The 21,246-nt window shown below is 35.7% G+C and overlaps 1 protein-coding gene across 8 annotated transcripts in view; it reads right to left on the bottom strand.

Annotated features, from left to right (window-relative positions):
- Nucleotides 1-21,246, bottom strand: part of LOC127517054 (citron Rho-interacting kinase) — a 56,448-nt gene that overhangs the window by 27,670 nt on the left and 7,532 nt on the right. For all 8 annotated transcript variants that reach the window (XM_051902125.1, XM_051902126.1, XM_051902129.1 and 5 more), the window contains exons 5-15: nt 13,696-13,866; nt 13,560-13,613; nt 13,260-13,313; nt 11,695-11,835; nt 9,642-9,767; nt 8,067-8,162; nt 7,651-7,767; nt 6,484-6,593; nt 5,389-5,563; nt 3,533-3,730; nt 2,315-2,368 (exon numbers count right to left, since the gene is read on the bottom strand). In XM_051902125.1, the coding sequence (XP_051758085.1) occupies nt 2,315-2,368; nt 3,533-3,730; nt 5,389-5,563; nt 6,484-6,593; nt 7,651-7,767; nt 8,067-8,162; nt 9,642-9,767; nt 11,695-11,835; nt 13,260-13,313; nt 13,560-13,613; nt 13,696-13,866 (1,296 nt within the window). The remainder of the gene's footprint in view (nt 1-2,314; nt 2,369-3,532; nt 3,731-5,388; nt 5,564-6,483; nt 6,594-7,650; nt 7,768-8,066; nt 8,163-9,641; nt 9,768-11,694; nt 11,836-13,259; nt 13,314-13,559; nt 13,614-13,695; nt 13,867-21,246) is intronic.

The following is a 21,246-nucleotide window of genomic DNA, read 5'->3' as shown; positions in this document are numbered from 1 at the left end:
GCTGAAAATTCAACTTTGATCACAAGAATAAATTACAATTTACAATATACAGTGCCCTCCGCAAGTATTGGGACAGTAAAGACAGAATTGCTCTGTTAGCTGTGGTGTCAAGACATCTATAAAAGTGATTAAAATATTAATATGAGGCAGAAATACAGAATGTCACGTTTTATTATTGGCTGTTTCAACACAAAATGTTTTACCAACTAAGAAGTACAGCACTTTTAGAGTTTCATCCCTCTGCCTAATGTGAGCATAAGTATTGGGACGGTTTAAAGCATAATATTTAGTTGTAAATCCCTTGCAAGCAATCACAGGAGCGAGTCTGTGACCCATACACATCACCAGACTCTTGGTTTTACACTTTGAAATGCTTTTCCAGGCCTTTAATGCAGCCATTTTCAACGGTTGCTTGTTTTGGAGAGTTTCTACCTTTAGTCTCCTTTTCAGCTGGTGAAATGCTTGCTCAATAGGATTTAAATCTGGAGACTGACTTGGCCAAAATTTCTTTACCATGATAATCTTGATTGAGTTGGCAGTACTAGTGTTTTGGGTCATTGTCCCATTGCCATATGAAGCACTTCCCAGTGAGTCTGGTGGCATTTTCTTGAACACTGACAGGCAAGATTCTTTTGTACACTTCTGAATTCATTCTCCTGCTGCTATCATTGAATAAGTCATCAATAAAGATGAGTGAGCCTGTTCCAGAGGCGGACATGCATGCCCATGACAAGACACTACGTCCACCATGCTTTCCAGATGAGCTTGTATGCCTTGGATCATTTGCAGTTTCTTATTTTCTCCACACTTTTTACTTTCCCACTTTGATAAAGGTTAATATTTGTCTCATCTGTCCATAAAACTCTGTTCTAAAACTCTACTGGCTCATCTCTGTGTGTTTCCTATTTTTGGTGCTGATCAGATGTTTGATCTTGCTGTGTATCCTCTGTAATTCTGTTGGTGAAGTCTCCTGCGAACAGCAGATTGTGAGACCATCACCCCAGCTTTCTGGAGGTTGCTGGTGATTTTACTGACAGTTATTTTAGAGTCATTTGTCTATCATCAACTGCTGTTGATTTTCTCAGCTGACCTGGTCGTTGTCATTTGCTGAAGCTAGCCAGAGGTATCTATCTTTTCCAGGACATTCCAAACTGGACATTCCAAGTCAGTCTCCAGATTTAAATCCTATTGAGCAAGCATTTCACCAGCTGAAAAGGAGACTAAAGGCAGAAACTCCCCAAAACAAGCAACCGTTGAAAATGTCTGCATTAAAAGCCTGGAAAAGAATTTCAAAGTGTGAAACCAAGAGTCTGGTGATGTGTATGGGTCACAGACTCGCTCCCGTGATTGCTTGCAAGGGATTTACAACTAAATATTAGCTTTTACATATTTACATTTACTTTAAGTTAAACCGTCCCAATACTTATGCTCACATTAGGCAGAGGGATGAAACTCTAAAAGTGCTGTACTTCTTAGTTGGTAAAACATTTTGTGTTGAAACAGCCAATAATAAAATGTGACATTCTGTATTTCTGCCTCATATTAATCTTTTAATCATATTTATAGATGTCTTGACACCACAGCTAACAGAGCAATTTTGTCTTTACTGTCCCAATACTTATGGCGGCCACTGTGTATCCAAATAGAAATCAGCTATTTTAAATAAAAATATTTCACAATATTACTGTTTTTACTGATCAAAAAATGCAGACTCAAACATCAAAAACATCTTACCACCTCGAACTTTTGAACGATAGTGTACTGAAATTTTAAACTAAAAGGTTAGACTTTACTTCGTCCACTTTAGACATTCTACTAACTATACTGTAATTAACTTTGCAACTACATGTCAACTAACTCTTTTTAAATTGCAACTACATGTCAAATAACTAAGTATTAGTAGACTGTTAGGTTAGGGTTAGGGTTAGTAGAATAAGTTGAAATGTACTTGCTTATATAATTACTTATAGTCAGTAGAATGTCTGTTGGGGAGCATCAAAATAAAGTGTTAGCAGATATTAAGCAGACAGTCTATTAATACTCTAATGACTGCTAGTTGACATGTAGTTGCAAAGTTACTTATAGTTAGTAGAATGTCTAATGTCGACTATCCTCTATCGAAATAAAGAGTTACCAACTAAAATCCTGATATTGAAAAAAAAAGTACTTTTTTATTTAATGATTTAGTTCTCACTCAGATGTTGGTTATGGAAACTGCACCATCCACATATTCTATCTGTACAGGCAAAACTGGTGTGGGTCAGATGATTTCACATTTGATGAGTCAGATACAGAAAAAAGCTCATTTGCATACCGCACAGCTGTCTCGCAGGGCATCAAACTTGCGTTGGATTTCATCCCGATGGGCCTTAAAAAAAAAGAAACAAAATGAGAGTGAAAATTGCCATGTTTGCAAGAAGTGCACACTCTGCCAGAGTGCTGCGTGGAGTTTTGCAGTAAAGTGCATTCGAGCAGATCGCAGCGGCGGTGTGAAATGAACTCGAGTATCATGACAGGTGTGATGTCATGCATGAGAGTAGCTGGGCGCAAGGATGAAACCGTGTCATAGATGCATGGAAATGGAGCGCTGCAAACCTCGCATACCGCAGAGGAGCGTGGGAAGATGTTTACAGCACTGTGAAGATGAGGAACACAATGGTCCACAGAGAGATTATACAGGAACACATGATTATTCACTACGATGAGACATAAAGCAGATGAGTGGAGTCGGCAATATGGTGGCATGAAAAGACGTAGATTATATTAACTGTTGCTCCTTCAGAAGCTAGTTTGAAACTTTAGCTTGACAAGCTACAAACTACTTTGTCAAACTAGTCAATCTTAATCATGTTCCTTAACCCTATAAAGCCTACTGTATCATATTTGATACACAAATTTTTACGGCCTCTAAATTATCAACATGATCAAAACTTTGCTGAAAAACCTGTTGCACAATCTCTACTACATGCTTACTGACGTCTGATTGATAATTTAGACTTTTTAGCAAGTAAAAGGCCTTTTAGTATAATTGTAAAAATGTCTTTTTGATGTGAAATCTTTAGTGATTTTTATAAAGTAAACATAAGAATAACTTTTATATTGTTAGTAATATTTCAAGATGAACACTTACTGGACTGAAGCAGGTTTACTTGATTATCAATACATTTTTTTGGTTTATTTGTTGTTTATTTTATCTCTCGATCATCATTGTATCGCATTGCATTATATGTTCTAAAACTACAGAGCTTTAATCATAAAACTAAGCATTTAAATATCATCTTACTGAGACATTGGCAGATACAGAGTGATGACTGAATCCCATTAATTTATAACTGTATACAGTCTACAGTTTTATAAAAAGTAGTGTGTGAAACAGTATGCAATAAAATACTTTTTAAACTGCACTATACTGCTGATCTCAGTAAAATACAAACGTCTAAACTTTTGGCTTTCCGATTAAAAGATGAAGAAGGAAGGAGATGTTAGAAATCATAGTCACTTCATGTTCATTCATCACAATGTAAATCCTCACCCGGAGGACAGTGATCTCCTCCTCGGCCTCTGCGGTCGTCTCCTCCAGCTCGGTCTTGGCCTGTTGTAGCTGGCTCTCCAGGGCATGACGTGCCGCCTGCAGGCTGCTGATCTGAGCTTCTCTCTCCTGCAGTGACAGTGTGAGCTCCGTCACCTGCCTCTTGATCTCCAGCTTCTGCTCCTCGTGTTCCAGACCCATCTGTGGAGGAACACGGAGCAGGACCATAGTTACTGGGTGAACCACTGGAAAACACGTCCAGGTCACATTTCACCCCAAAATCAATTCAGAGTTATATTTTGCATTGTAAAATAAAGTATATCATCAGCACCTTCAAGATTTTTTTTTTTTTTTTTTTTTTTGCATTTAAGCCACCATAAAATGGCATATTGCAGTATTTAATATAAATTATTTATTCGTACACATCATTTAAAAAAAAAAAAAATCATAATCTTGAATCAAAATAACTCCCCCTCCCTCCCTCCCTCCTCTTCTCTTCTCTTCTCTTCTCTGAGGACATGTTTACCGACGCAAGGGCAGGGTAACCTGTCACTCACATGAGAACCACCAATAGCAAACCACAACCATCCAATCAATTCCCCATGGACAAAATCAAGCCCCGCCCTACATTTGTTCTTGTTCGAGAAGCCACTTCACTCTGATATACTTCACAATAGGAAAGAAAAGACTATAGCAACTTCTTTTTCATTGAGCTGCAGCCCAACATTCAAATACCAATAGTGTTGCTATTAGCAGTCAGCAGCGCGCTTTCAGAAACCCTCCACCTCCCCAGCTCCACCTGTGTAGATCTGCTACGGGGCGTTATTTCATGTATGTTACATGTTTTACATGCTCACAGCAATGTCTGTGAATGTACTGGCAGTAGCAGCAGTGTAGCAGATCTATTCCGCCAAGACCAAATACATCAACATTGCCATATACATTGCCATTACCATGCCATTCTCTCAGAGAGTTGTCATGACAGAATTACTGTAACATTCTGAATATTTAACTTTTTTGACATTTATATAATCTTTGATTATTCTCATTACTGCAAATACAGTTTTTAATTGAATTACAGTAAAACAATTATTGTCATACCATGATTTTTTTATTTTTTATTATTTAAATCAACAAATTAAAGCCAGTACAGTAATGAGAATATTTAAAAAAAAATGCAGAGAATGATGCAAAAAAAATCTTAATGGTTTAAAAAATAGACTTCAATTTCTTTCTAATTTTTTATTTGATTTTGGGGTGAAATATGGTTCAGAATTCTCCCAGAGTACATTAAGTCAATTTTATTTGTATTGCACTTTTTACAATATAGTTTCAAATCAGCTTTGCAGAAATTCATGAAGTCAATGTTCATATTATCTTAACACCTTCATGACTTATAGTTGCATTTAGCAGATTATAGCTAAAGCATCAATTTCAAAACTTGATCACATGTTCATATTAATCAAGAGACCACATGAAATTTTTGTTTAAATAACTGAATAAAGCTTGATTAAAATCTAAGATCTAAAACAAGAAATGGCAACCTGATGCAGATTCAAAAACAGACTTTACCTAATACACTACCTTTAATTAATACTCTTAATTAAATAAACACTTTTATAAGGACACACTGAACTAATCAACACTGACAGTATATAATGATACAAGATTTCTATTTTAAGTAAATGCTAAATAAATGATTTCCATTCAAAAATGTGTCATGGATTCTGCAAAAATATGAATGAGCACAACAGTTTTCAACTTCCTATTGATTTCTTTTGATTTTGGGGTGAAAAATCGTTCAGAATTCTCCCCGAGTGTCTTATCATCGTCATAAAATCGTCTCGGTCATCACTCACCTCTCTGAGTCTGGCCTCTAGCTCCAGCACTCGACTCTTGTTAGTCTGTTCTTGTTGTGTCAGCTTCTCCAGATGTTCCTCCAGCTTTGCATTCTGGGCCTCCAGTTTTCCAGCCTGAGATTCCAGATAGAACTTCTGCTGCCTGAGTTCAGATATCATCTCCTCTTGGGCTTTCCTAAAGATTATAAACAAGATTTCTAGGAGAAATACCCTAGCTGCTAGTAATTTATCTGCCCTAACCAGGTTGGCCTTAACTTTCCATTCCGGTTCAGCACTTTTCTATAAATCTGTCAACCATCAAAGCTGATCACTGTGCATATTTCAAACGATTCATGCAGTTCCTTTGAAGTAAAATCAGTTTAATTTGAGTTTCTACAACCTAGTAAAGCTGGTTAACCATGGAAGTCCTGCTGGTTAAGCATGCCTGGTGGGAACATCATTAACACACCAGCATCTAAAACACAACACATACTCTCTGGTGACAAACTATGTTGTTCTTTTGCAGCAGGGATAATATGAAGCTGCTATGAAAGCCTTAATATAATACAAATACTAGGTCATTGTTCATTAATTTTGTGCTTAACCCTGAAAATATGCCTTCATGGGACATTAGCCTGAAATTAACCTTTACATTCACCCATTTCATATCCAAATATCCATGGTTCGTTCATGTGAATGGCATGTAAATACTAATATTATGTGAGAGCACAAGATCCTTGCAAAAAAGTACTGTGGTGGTACTACAGTAAAGTGACTGTATCAGACATCTACTCTTGACCTCTATTGCAAACTACTTATACAGAATACCATGGTATTTGTCCAAACAAATGTCTCACTGTGTATTTTACCACTCTATGTGGCACAACATGAAGCAGAATGGCTGATTGCTCTTATATAACAACTGCAATGTGATAAATACAAATATTCAATTAATAATTAAATGTGTTACTAAAAATAATCTAAATGAACAGCTCTTCAGTCAAGTAATATAGTATGTTAGTCTAACTGTAGGCTGTTTACGGTTACAAGCATCCACTGCAACAGATTTGATCACTGAATCAGCTCCAGCATGTATGGTCATGTATGTTAACTCACATGTTTTTCTGCGTGTAAATGCTGCTGTTGGCTGCCAGTTTGTTTGCCTCGGACAGCTCAGCGATTCTCTGCTCCAGACTGGTCATCTTTGACTCCATGGCATTGATCGTCTAGATGAAACAGAGTCATTGATGAGTAAATTACACACCACATCATTCAAAGTAGAACCTTAGTTAACAAGTATACTAAACTACACAATTATAATATGGTAAATTACTGGTAGTTCAGTACCAAGTCAATGAAATTTAGAATATGTAACGATACCAGACTTTCTGCAGTACCAGTAGTTCCGAGCAGGGTTAATATAGTTAACTAAAACTAAAATCATAATAAAATGTTATTTGGAATAAAATAAATTTTAAATGAAATAAAATCAAATATATTTAAAAAACTTATTTGAGCTATATGCCAAGGAAACAGTTTGGTTTAACTTGATGTACTAAAATAACTAAAACTGAAATAAAAATTAATAAAAACTATATAGACATATTTAAATAAATCTAATAAAAATGACAAAAACTTACAACAACAACAACAACAAAAAAAAACTAAAATAAAAATGGAAAATATAAAAATAAAAACGAATTCAAACTATAATAGTATCTCAATGATACTAAAATAACACTGATACCAAGAAACAATTTGATTAATAAGTCAATTCTGTTCTGAGTTTCATTTTATTACTAACTTTTTACTTGACCTTTTTGAAGTAAAGTTTAACAGAAAAATATTTGATTGCCACATGCAAAGGTTTTAATGTATTATTTACTAATAATTCATTATTATTAACTCATTTAATGTATTTAATATGTTTTATTTTTAAAACACTTACTTTTAAAAAGCAGCTAAAAACCCACTTGCTTAAACTTGCTTTTGTCTAAATTGTTTTGTATTATTCTGTTCTTTATCTGATTGTTTGTTTTTAATGCCTGTTACTCTTATTTTGTTTTCTTTTTTCAGATTTTTTCAGCATTTTATATGCTTATTTGTGCATTTGCAGATGCTTTTATTTAAATTGACTGATTCACTAGAAGTAAAGCGCTCCTTAGAATAATGTGAATTTATTGTCTTGCACAAAGATCAGTGTTAATGTGTTGGGTCACACCTTGTCATTCCCCAATTAAAATACACTAGGCTCTCAGGAAAAAGCAAAATAACATGTGGTACCGCTGTCTGGTCACTGATCACTTTTCCCCGCTCGCGAGACTCCTCCTCAAAAGCGCTCTGCTTGGACTCAAGCAATTCCTTTTCAGCCAAATCAGCCTTCATTTGAGTCTCTAACACCTACAAAACACAAGCACTGGGTTATTACACCTGACAAATGAACAGAAACCTTCAAAATGAGCCCTTTAAAAGTTTAATCTGAATCCAAAGATAAACACGAGTCAGGATCTTTTATTCAGTCGCTGTAAATTTAATAACGAGCACTAAAGCCAGAATATATTAGTCCTGTGCAAATGCCACGATGGAGGTAAACCGCTCTGTTGACTCTGTGAAACATCACTGATATTTGTCACGAGCAGAAGAGTGTGTGTGTGTGTGTGTGTGTGTGTGTGTATGTGTGTGTGTGTGTTTGACCCAACCTTGATCTTGTCTGCGTAAAGCTTTTCCTTCTGTTCCAGGTGTGCTTCCATTCGCTGTGCTGTTGCCTGCGTGTCACGCAAGTTCTCTTCAAGTTCCTGCATACAGACAAGAGACTTAATGGAGTCTCAGTTATGCTTCATTTACTGTAAGTATTGCCTTGTCTCAGACGTTTCTCCTACAATTTCAAGGAGAAATAAAATTCTATAAATGAGACACAAAATTAATGTGGGCTGCAGATCAGTTCATTTGCTCTAAGAAGAATTTGATGGGAAATGTTTTAGAGATTTCTAACTTTTGACTGCCGAAAGGCAAATCTGAGCACAGATTGAGAGATTGTTGGGATGTCTTCTGAGAAACATGCGAGATTACTAGGATAATCTTCACAGGAGAAAAAATAAAAAAGCGAGAGACTTTCAATCATGAGCAGAAAAAACAATAGGTAATTTTTAAATTAATAACATATTTCCCTAATCCAGCAGTGTTATTTTAGTATTACTTAGCTACTATTATTTATTAATATTTTGAATTAGCTTTTATTTTTATACTTTCATTTTGCATTTTAATTTTTAAGTTTTAGTAATTTTGCTATGTGCCTTTATCATTTTTTATTGTATTATTTAAAAAAAATCTAATTTTAGTAATTTTGTTATGTCTTTTTTTTTTAAATATATTTTTAAAATATAGCTTTCATTTATTTTTATTTCAGTTTTAGTCATTTTTAGTACTTCAACTTTATTTCAGTTAGGTAGCAGTTCAAATTTTCATTTTAGTTTTATTTATTTTTTCAAGTTTATGTTTTTCATAAAATATTTATATTTTTATTAATCTTTATTTTCAAGATTATATGGACAAGTAAGTAACATATGCTTTTATACAAAATAATATTATATTTTATTTAATGGAACGGTTTATTGAACCTTTACACAAAATATTTATAAAAAGACTGTATATGTGTTTGAGTATCATGTTTGATATATATATATATATATATATATAATTTCAGCTTTATTTCAATTAATGAAAACGATTTAAATATAGTTTTATTTAACAGTAACAACACTGGTTTCCAGATCAACTAAAAACGTGCCATTTCATTTTTAAGCACTTGTGGATCGTGACTAAATCATAAAAATCAATAATTTACAGTATAAATCATTGAGTTAAAAACACATCATCATTGTGACACTCATGATCATGGCCAAAGACTGAGATGATCCACTCCTGCAATCTGTCACTTTTGGAGCCGTGACAGGGCCAGAGAGCATGCTGGGAGCTGAGGAAAAGAAGCAGTGTAACTGCCAGGCTAAGCAGGTTGAAGAAAAGCGAATAAACGCAGAAAGTCTGTGTTTAATGCAAATGTTTGAGGAGGTATAGCGCACGTGACTAATAAGCGTTACTAAGTAGCTTTACAGCGAGCATGTGACACCTCCATCTCATCGAGATGTTGTGTTGAAGTGAACAGCACTCCTCACTGCTCATAGCTCCAGTGTTTACCTGTTTGTTTGTGTGTGTGTTTTAGATACAGTATGTGTAAATCAGCGGGAGTTCAGCGCTCGCTCGAGTCTCAGTCTTACCATGATTTTGTCGGCCATCTGTTGGATCTGCTGTGACTTGGTCTGAATGTCTTCTTTTAGTTTAGTTTCTCTCCGTTCCACCATCTCCAGCCTCTTCACCTGGTTCTCCAGGGTTTTCTTACCATCCTGTTCCATCCAAAAAAGGAAGAAAATCTCATATTGATGATGCATCTGGGCAGCTTACAGTGAAAAAAATATGCTTTGTGTATTCAAGTCAAAAATATTACTTAGCATCACTGAATCAACATAAATACATTAAGTTGCACCAACAAAATCACTTTTAAGAGTTACAGTAGCTCAGGCAGAAATAGCTCCATTTTGCAATTTGGTCCTGGAATAATATGTTTAGTTTAACTTTATTGTCAAGCCTTAGCTGAAAATTGGTCTCATACACAAAAATAATAAAATAATACATTCACATCAGATTTTAGAGTTAAAGTTACACTGTGTCTAAGCAGTAGGCGTCAACTTGAGATGTTTCAAAACGTCAGCAACAGTGGATTGCAATGAGTGAATTGTGTTGCTTATATTTACATTTCTGCATTTGGCAGATGCTTTTATACAAAGTGACTAACATTGCATTCAAGGTCTACATTTTTGTTTATTGGTCTTTTAGTGCCATGCCAGCTTCTGTAGCTATTGTCATGGCGAGAAAAATTTATGGAAGAACTATATCAGGTTTTTAAAATCTACACAGCAAAATCACCAGAGTTAAATCAACTCTGCTCGGAGTACATATGGTTCCTCTCTAAATAGTGTTAAAGTAACACTGAAGCAGAGTTAAAGTTAATGAGCTAATTAAGCGATTAATTAAGTGATGAATGAGCATTAGTGATGAACACCTGCTGTTAACAAGCAGAATCACTGAAGAAAAGATAATCCGCCTCTGCTGAGATCTTGAGAGATATAATGTCTGTTATCTTCAGTTGATTTCATCTAAGACTGTGGCTGAAGTCAGTTGTAGTTCTTGTGTTTCTCTTTTCTTCAGTGATTCTGCTTGTTAACAGCAGGTGTTCATCACTAACGCTCAATCATCAGTTAATTAATCGCTTAATTGTCTCATTAACTTTAACTTTAATATTAACCTTAATAGTGTTACTTTAACACTATTTAGAGAGGGACCATATGTACTCCGAGCAGAGCTGATTTAACTCTGGTGATTTTGCTGTGTATTTTTGCTAAAAAAAAATTTAAAGGCCTGTTCACACCAAGGATAACTATAGTGATAATGATAAAGATATAGTTCTAAAAACTGTTCTAAATATAAAGAATAGCAAGTCCACACCACAGCTATAATAATAACAGCACAGAGGAACGACTTTGTTGGAATCATTTTCAGAATGATTTTTTCCAGATGATGAAAGATAAAAAATTGTCAGCCAATCAGAATCCATTCCGAGCATTTAAAGCGGCAGATGACAAAATTGCAGCACGCTTAGAATAAACAGAACAATATCATGTGCTGGTGCGGACACTAATATAGTCATTATTATAGTTATCTTTATAGTTGTCACTCTTGGTGTGAACGGGCCTTAAAAATATATTTGGTTCAACTTTGTTAAAAAGTTCTTGTAAAGTGTTAACTGAATAAAAAAAGGATTCTCACAGAGTTAAAACCAGCACCATCTAATAAAACATGCTTCAGGAATAAAGGATTTTGACAAAACGAACATGTTTGTGGATCTTCTCCTAGTATTAAAAACTTGTGTGTCATCCTGGAATGGCCTTTTCAGCAACTGGTATAAACAATCCGGTCCCATCGATTTGAAAAATGATTTCATGGAGTTTGGGCATGGTGTATAGATCCTACTTAATTTGCCATTTTTTATTAATATAATAATTTATTATAGGTCTTAGATCCATATTACGGGGTATCCCTGTGAATCAAAACCATAACCTACTAGCGCCATTCTCTACTGTTTACGATACAGGAAATGTTTCCTACTTATTCTCTGTGTAATACTAATAAAGTTGAATCTAATCTAATCATAATCATGATGTTTGTAAATAAGCAATTCAGTCAGATGGTGAAAATGGAGAGGCAGTGCATCACCTCAGTCTCTCGCAGGCGTCTGCGCAGGCTGTCGGTGGAGTCCTCTTTGGTCTGCAGACGCTCCAGGTCTCGCTCCAGACGCTCTTTAGCCTGACGTACATTCTGCAGGAGTTCAGTGGCTTCTGTGCTCGCCTTCACGGCCTGGAAGAAAAGGAAGCTGCATGGTAAAAATGTGTAGAGAAAAAAACTAAAAATTCTAGAGTAAAAACATTTTGGTTAACTGAATATTAATCTAAAAAACTGGAAAAACTGTAAATTATAAATTGCTTAACTAAACATTTTCTTACCATATACGTGAGTGATTGGCCTTATATGTCATTTTACTGTAAAATACTGTCAAATGTATTGTTTTTGGAAGCAGAAACTGTAAATTATCATATAATTTAAACTGAAAAAACAGTAGAAGGGCATTCCCAGAAGTCCCTGATTGACATCACATACGATTATATTTTATTTCAATAGTATTGTTTCTTTTTAGCCCCAAAGCTATGGAACTCACTACCTTAGCTTTTTTCAGGTCTTGTTTTATTGGTTGATTTCATTAGCTATTGTGGGTTTTAAATTTTTAATTTTGAATGTTCATCTGTCTTAAGTATTAAGATGTTTAATCTATTACTTTTTAAGCATTGTAGTTATATGATTATTTGTTATCTCTTTATTGTTTATTGTGAAGCACCTTGGTTAGCTTATTTCAGCTTGGTCAGCTTTCTTGTTGTTTTAAGGTGCTATATCAATAAAAATGACAATAACCTTTTATCATTATGGTGTTTCATGTTACATTTTCTGTTTTGTAGTTAATGTTTATTGCATTTATTGTTGATTGAAGTTATTCTGATGGCATTTTGTGTATGACTATTTCTATATACGAGTATTGGCCATGCTTTATGGACAATATTACTTATCATATGGCTTGCTGTTTTACCACCTGTATTATTATGGTGATCATCACGTTTTAAGGTATTAAGCAGATTTTGGTAGTTCAAGTAGCTTGGCATATTGGTATATTATCACTTAATTAAATATACAGTTAAAGTTGTACAATATACAGGCACCAATATGCCATTCCGGAAACACTGTCTTTTTTTTTTTACAGTGAATTACTGGTAACTGCGGCTGACAGAATATCATAGGTCATCTATCATAGATATCGTAGGTCATCTATGCTGTGTGATCCATGACAAGTCAAGTTAAATTTCTATAGCACAATACAGACTATTTCAAAGCAGCCTCACATTAATAAACAGGAAAATAACAATATTAATGTTGCAAAATTCATCAACTATGCAACAAATTCAATTTCAGCTGTAAAGCAGCTCTACAGAAAGTAATAGTGTCATTATTCAGCTCAACTCAGTTCTTCAATGTTGATTCAATTCAGTTCAATAACAGTGTTGATGTTGCCAAGTTAGTGTTATTATCAAGCTCAAATCAGTTCAAATTTTGTTCTCATCCTATAGTGTCAATGCAGTTAAAACAATATTATTACTGAATATTAATTTAAAACAAACAAAACATATGTTTCAGATCTTCAAGCAGGGCTGAATTTAAAATAAAAGTGCACGTACCTTAGCAAGCTTCTCCTGGAGTTCTTCGATCTTTACTTGTTGCTCTGCATTGGTCTGAGACATTTACAAATAAAGAAGCTTAAATACTGTACAAAAACAGCTAAATTAGCAATTTGATGGAAAAAAAGCATGATTTTCTGATTTATTCTGGTTCGTGCTGGTTGATTTGTATGGTACTTTGCTGTAAATTAATTTACTCTGGAGGTATTGTTGGTTAAGATAGTACCAAATATGCTGGTTTTCTCAACAGTTTGTCTGCAAAAGGTGAATAGAAATAATGAGTTGTTATTTTGGATGTACCTTCTGCAATTTGGTCAGAAGGTCCTCCATCTCAGCTTTGCCTTGTTCTTTAGCCTAAAAAAATAAAAATGTAGACTGAGCAAGCCTCGTCTAGCGTGCATCAGCTGGACAGTTCTTGTTTTGAACTTGAACAAACCTTCTGAATCTTCTGCTGGTATTCCACAGCCTTCCTCTTGAGCTCCTCGCTGGTCTGACGAGACTCTTTCAGCTCGGATTCGTACAGGTCACTGCGGCGGCGAGCAGCGGAGAGGTTTTCCTCTAGCTGACGAATAGACACTCGCATTTCCTCCAGCTGAGCATGGTACTCCTGCAGGGTCATAAATGTTAAAATGGCACTTTAGTTACTCTGTGTCCATGTCTATCAGAAAGAACAGAAACATCGTGTCTATTATTTAGTTCATACACTCTTAAAAATAAAGGTTCCAAAAGGGGATTTTCTCTGCGATGCCATAGAAGAACCATTTCTGGTTCCCCAAAGAACCTTTCAGGCAACAGTTTTTAAAAGAACCATTTATCTTAGTGTGAAGAACATTTTAAAAATCTAAAGAACCTTTTTCCATTATAAAGAATCCTTTGTGCACTGGAAAGTTTCCATGGATGTTAAAGGTTCTTCATGGAGCCATCAATACCAATAAAGCTTAAATAAAGTTAATTAGTTTAAATAAACTTAATAAAAAGTTTAAATAAACTTTATTTTCAAGATTGTATGGACAAGTAGGAGATGCTTTTATCCTTAAGCCTTACATATGAAATAATAGTTAGAACGCTGTTTGAATGCATTCGACTACATGAGCGTCTACACTGCAAAAGCAATGCGTTTTCGACTATCTCTGGAAGTGGTCGAAAGTGGACGAGCTCAAAACATTTTAGACCCCATTTACACCTGTATTTAGCATCATCCACATGTGACCTGATCGATCAAAATGCATCTTAATACTAGGTGTAAACAGGGCCTTCCAGAGGTAGTCAAAAACGCATTCGACCGAATTGCTTTCGTAGTGTAAACGCTCATGTGGTTGAATGCATTCAAACAACCACAAAAGACCACCTACTCTCCGCCTACTGACCTAATGCATAAACATTATGGGAAGCGCGCTAGCCAGACGGGATTTAAACTTTGTTGGCTGAAGACCCAAGTTTGGTTTGAAGATGAAAAATGTACCAATCACAATGTTCTCTCACCATTCCTGATTTCTAACCCACACTCACAGCATTCGGCGTGGTATTGCAACTGTCAGAGCAGAAATGAAAGCTGATGCTCTCTGCATGTTTTTCCGTTGTCTCCGTTCGCATTCATATGTAAATTGCGAGAGCTTGTTTTGTCCATTAGATCAAAAGATCTGAAAAAGCCCATACATTGTCATTTCCTTGTCCATAGACCCTCCCCTTGAAGAAATCAGGACATAAAGTGGACGGATTAAACAAAAGAGACGGATTAAAACATCAGGTGTAAACGTATGTGTCTCCCTCGTCTACTTGTGATCTGATCGACCAAAATGCATCTTAATACCCAGTGTAAACAGGGCCTTAGTAACATGATATAAATGCTTAGTTTTATGATTAAAGCTCTGTACTTTTAACACATATAATGCAATGCGATACAATGATGATTGAGAGATGAACAAATAAACGTTCTTCAAAAGCCTGATGGATCATATTTGATACTCATATTTTAACATGATTCTTCTAAAAAATTATGTATGGATACTCAAGTAAACCTGCTTCAGTCCAGTAAATGTTCATCTTGAAATATCACTAACAATATAAAAGTTATTCTTATGTTTACTTTATAAAAATCAGTAAAGATTTCACATCAAAACGACATGTGAACCATGAGCTGAAGGTGGATGTATTTACAATTATACTAAAAGGCCTTTTACTTGCTAATCAATCAGAAGACAGAAGGCATGTAGTAGAGATTGTGTGCAACAGCTTTTTCAGCAAAGTTTAGATCATGTAGTATAGAGCCCTTAGATATTTCCATATCAAATATGATAGGCTTTATAGGGTTAATATGTTTAGTGATGGTTTAATATTCTTGAGCTTTAACAGACATGCCACATCACCCATATGGGTTAGAAGTATTACAAAAAGTATAAAGGAAACAGACTCCAATGCAGTACTTAGTCAACAGTTTCGTGCAAAATGGCAGAATCAAATAAAACAGGCGAATTAGAAGACCTTTGTGAGAACATGAGAGGCAGAGAGGAGATGAAATCAGTCTGAGTAACCAACCACGTGATACAGAGAGAGACTAGCACATGAAAAGCAGAGCGGAGAAGTGGATAAATAAGTGTGCTGAGTGGGTGAAAGGGCAGTGAGTGGGCGGATGGAGTGAGTGTGCCAGTCCGAAGCCGATCGGCCCTGGACGTTTCATCAGCCATTAGCTACAGGTCACAAATTGCATCCAAGTCATGCCTGACGAAGTCACAATCGCCTAACGAGACATCTTACGGCATTTAACGATAAAACGGAAGCCTTGAGCTACGCTAGAGGGGAGAAGGAAATTTGGCACGACAAGCATAGAAGATACAATCAGTAACTGTCTCTGTTTATTAAACATTGTGGTAAAGCATGTTAGGCATTGCTGCTGTGGAATTTCAGTAATTTGCACCTGCTTTTTATCACCGTTCTAAACCCCGCTTTTAAAGGCCCACTGAAGTGCCTTGGCATGCACAGCATTATTCAATGTGTTGACGTAATTTCCACTGAAACAGGAAGACAGGGTGGGACATATCGATCGGCTCCTCCCCCTTTTTTAAAATAGCCAATAGCATTTCATTTATATCACAGCTCGGCCAGAGCCGTTGAGCTTGGTAAAGCCTCAGTTTCCTTCTAATCTCTAACCGTTTCTCCTCATAATCTCCTCCATATCCCTTTAAATAGCATTCTGTGCACAATTCAAATGAGTCCAATATAAACCGTTTCATTCTTACCTTTATAGTCCGAAAAGTCCATTCAGAATAAACTTGATAGTATAGTCTGCAATAATATATAATACGTGGATGCGCAATGCTAGAGCTGTTATGTAAACAGGTTGCGTGCTGCGTTTGTCCAATCAATGACACTGACACCGCAAATAAGAACATTAACCCAGGGTTTAGGAAAGTACAGTAGGGCTTTTCACACTTGAAATAGTTAAACCTGGGTCATTTTAAACCCCAGGTAAACGGAATCCTGGGTTATCTTGCTTCACGTTTCACACTGCTCATAATTTACTCGGGGTTAACAATTAATCTTGGGTATTTATAAACTGGCGTTTCACACCGTACATACCTAAACCCTGGGTTAATGCTTATTTGCATATTTGCTGTGTCAGTGTCATTGATCGGATGAACGCAGCACACGATAAAAGCTCTAGCATTGCGCATCTACATACTGCCGACTGTACTATCAAGTTTATACTGAATGGACATTTCGGACTATAAAGGTAAGAATAAAACAGTCTCTTCTTCACTCAAATTGTCATGGTTTCTGTCAGCATTTGACATTTTTCCTCTCAAACACTGAATTTACTGTTTATATACAATGCGCAGCATTTTCATGACTTTCCAAAGCACGCAAATATGAGTACGCGATTGGTTGTCTGTTGCTAACGTAACATTCTAACACCGTACTGTGGGTTTACCCGTGGTTAAAGGCGGTGGTTAAAGGCGACAATAACCCGGGGTTAAGTGAGTGTTTAAAGCCCTAGTGTGAGACAGCAGCTTATGAATACCCAGGATTAATTGCTAGCCTGGGTAAATTATGGTCAGTGTGAAACGTAAAGCAAAATAACCCAGGATTCCATTTATCTGGTCTTAGAATGACCCAGGGTTAACCATTTCAAGTGTGAAAAGTGACCAACTATTAACCTTACTGTTGTCCCTTTATATTTTTATTTGCATTTAATGAAAGCAATAAGGCACTTGAGGCTGTGCTATATTGTGAATGTAGAGAAGAAAAACAGCCAAGCGCACAAAAACAGATATAGAAGAGCATGTTTGTGTTTTTTGCATTATATTACCATAGTGAAGATTATAATTATTCACCAGAAATGACAGAAAAGAGGTGCTTGACATTTTGTGAAATTGCCTCGCAAATGAAAGTCATATGAAAAAAAATAGCTCAAAGTGAGTCAACATAATCTTCTTCTGTCAATCCTTTATGCTAATGTGACTACTTAATTATCAATATTGAGCTAATTGCAAGAATAACATCAATTGTGGCAATTCCATTTTGCCGTGTGGGCTGGAATTAAAACATCTGCATTAGTTGCAAGCACTAAAAAAGATTCTGAATGCAACATTCATTTCTCAGAAAAAAAAACATCCCAAATAAGATCTCTTGAATATCTCAATTGTTTCTCCTAAACGCCAATCAGATTAAATGGAAAGCCAATTGAAGCCTTTGATTAAATCTCATGTTTTTCTGAATTTTCTTTGGAAATGTTTGTATTTTCAGCCATTCAGAAGTACAGCACTTTAGATATCAGCAATCAGGCATTAAAAAACCCATGATGATCCAACACCACATAATCTCATCTGCGTCTCCTCTAGAGTTTAACAACAGATCTTGACAATGTCTTAAAATTTGGCTCATTAATGTCCATTTATTTTCAAGAGAAACATCAGAGACAAAGTTTATACCTAGAAAAAAATACAATAGAATAAGAGACAGTTGAGTTTAAGATTAACTAAAATTAAAGTTAGTTCAACTGAACACTTGCTTTAGTTCATGACTCCTAGAAACTAAAGTAAATAAGCATTTTAGCCTTTTAAGACTGCATTTACATAATCCAAAGCAACTTTCAAATGAGTAAGTCCACTAAAAGCCAAAAAACTAAAAGCCAATGCACAAATAAATCTGTCAGCCACTAAAATTTCCATCTGAACTGGAAATCACCCTCTAAAAGTAGCTCTGCACTTAAATGACAGCTTAATGCACCAATTCCCTCTGAGCTTAACAAAACCAATGAGGAACTTCATAATATTCATGAAACTGAAAAACCTTTCAGTGGCTGTGCCACTTTATTTTTTTGGTTTTAAGCACAAGAGAGCCCAACAGCTAGTCATTTTACCCCATAGGGATTTAAAAACACTCTTCAGTAAAGACTTAACCAAAAGCTGTTCCAAGATGATTCAAAACATTACAAACTTTGAATGGAAGCAAAAAGAAAAAGAAAAAAAAAAAAGTCTGGAAATGGACGAAGATATAACACTGACGTGGAACTACTAATATTCCATAAAGAATGTCATAATAAATCAGGCAAACTGTTCATTACAAGTCATATGCTATAAAACTGATAGTCCTATATATTTATTGAAAAATATTTCTGCTTGTCTGTGTTTGTACATTCAAGATGGGCTGTAAATACAGTCTGAATTAGTGGTGGGGATTTTTAAGTGAATCTTTCTGCAAGTTACATCGTTACACCAATTTAGCCATCTTCTTTAAGAGGGCATTCGAATCATTCACTCAACTGATTCGTTCAAACATACAGATTCATTAAGGAACGACACAAGTGACTGTTTTTAAGAGGGGTCATTCTAATCATTCACTCAACTGATTCATTCAAACATACCAACTGATTCGTTCAAACATACCGATTCATTAAGGAACGACACAAGTAACTGTTTTTAAGAGGGAGTCATTCGAATCATTCACTCAACTGATTTGTTCAAACATACCGATTCATTAAAGAACGACACAAGTGACAAGGGAGTCATTTGAATCATTCACTTAACTGATTCGCTCAAACATACCGATTCATTAAAGAACGACACAAGTGACAAGGGAGTCATTTGAATCATTCACTTAACTGATTCGCTCAAACATACCGATTCATTAAGGAACGACACAAGTGACTAACCAATTGATTCAAAAACACTTGATTTATTCCACAAAGAAACACGTTGCTCAGAGAGAAAGTGTAACTGGCAATATTATGTCTAAAATGTATGCTATTTAACATAACTTATTGAACTATTTAAATGTTTTTTTACATTTGCAGGCTAACAATTTAAGTTCTTACAGACTGAGTTACACTTATTAATAATACATACTTAAAACCGGACTATGCAGCAGACGAGTTTGAAAGCATCTATAACTGCAAAATCAAACTGAAATTTTATCAGTTTGATCAAATCTGTAGGATAAAATTAACACTTCATTTAAAGTCTGATTGCTGCTAATTCGAGACCTTTGCCAGCTTGTCACGACAGCATTTTCACTGCATCTGCAACATCCTTCACTGCTAGGTACCGTTTTTGTCTCCATGGCAACCACAGTGCGATGGAGCCTGGCTCTGGGGGAGACGTGCAAGAACGGCAGAAAGCAGGCTGTTTTTCTATCGTGTTCTTACCTTCACATCTCATTCTTCAGTTTTACGTTCTATATCACTTTACTCATGGCTATAAGTGGCCATCGCTATTTCAGATAGTGGTTCAGAAGCTGAGATGGACAGAGTTCATTTGTACTCATACTGTGGACTCTATCAGCAGGGCTCTTATTAGCAGAAGCTCTATGGGAATAATCTGAAAAATCTGTGAAATGCTCACTCAGACCCCCCAGCGTTAAACAAAGACACAAAATGCTCCCATATAGACATACAGTAAATGAATGAACAACGATGCCCACACAGAAACTTTCCTGAAACCCGGTTATGTCAGTCAGAGGTACATGAACCACTGCATACAGACACACACACAATGAATCCAGTCCTTTTTCCAGATATACACCTTTTGATTTTTAGTTATGTATTAGTAAATGTTGATATAAACATTAAGATTAACACATGCTTTAGAAGTAGGGCTTAGTATTGACACAAGTTTCAAATTCGATTCAATTTCGATTCACAAGCTTGCAATCTGATTCGATTCCCATTCACCATTCACTTTCGATTATTTTGGCCTATCAGGTAGGCCTACTGTAACGTTACAAGGCAAATTTTTTCTCAAAGAAAAAAAAAATCTCTCATCTAATGCTGTAACTATACAGTAAGTCAGTTGGCTACATTACTATAATATTGAAGGTTAAAAAATTTTTGAATTCAAACACAAATTACACACAAGAATGTTTATATAATAATAAAGTTATAATACTAACTTTATAATTACATAATTATGTTTCGACTCCAATTCGTTTAAATGAATATGTAATATGGTGCATATATTTAGAAAATGCTCCTCCCTAGAGTTAATTTTTCTAGCTGACTAACGAGTATATAGTCACTGAATGGCTTTTCGTACTTCTGAGGTAACTTAAATGCAACATTATGTGACATATTGTTTACAAGCTGTTTTATTGACGTCTTTCCGCGGTTGAAACACTAATTGAACGATTACATGAGGCATGATACGGATTTCGGTAAATTGTGTACTGTATCTTTTAGCTTACCTTCTGGTGTTCATTCATGTTTATTTCGCGCTGTAACTAGTGGTAAGCGGAAGAGAAGATCAGTTCACGAGCGCTTCGCTTGATCTGAGGCGGCAACCAGGGTTGCCAGGTTTTCACAACAAACCCCGCCCAATTACTACTCGAAACTGGCCCAAAACTTTTAGCGTTTCAGGGGGTCCCACAGTAAAAATCATTCCGGGGGTGGGAATTCGTGTTTTTTGTGTTTTTTGTAAAATTCGCATTCCAGGGGCTAAATATCATGCTATTTGGGGTCGCTTCAATCCGCGGACATGAAAACAACCTGTGGCAA

This window comes from Ctenopharyngodon idella, chromosome 8 (genome assembly GCF_019924925.1).
Source record: "Ctenopharyngodon idella isolate HZGC_01 chromosome 8, HZGC01, whole genome shotgun sequence".
NCBI lineage: Eukaryota > Metazoa > Chordata > Actinopteri > Cypriniformes > Xenocyprididae > Ctenopharyngodon > Ctenopharyngodon idella.
Note: the sequence above shows the minus strand (reverse complement) of the source record. Positions and strands in the feature narration are given on the sequence as shown.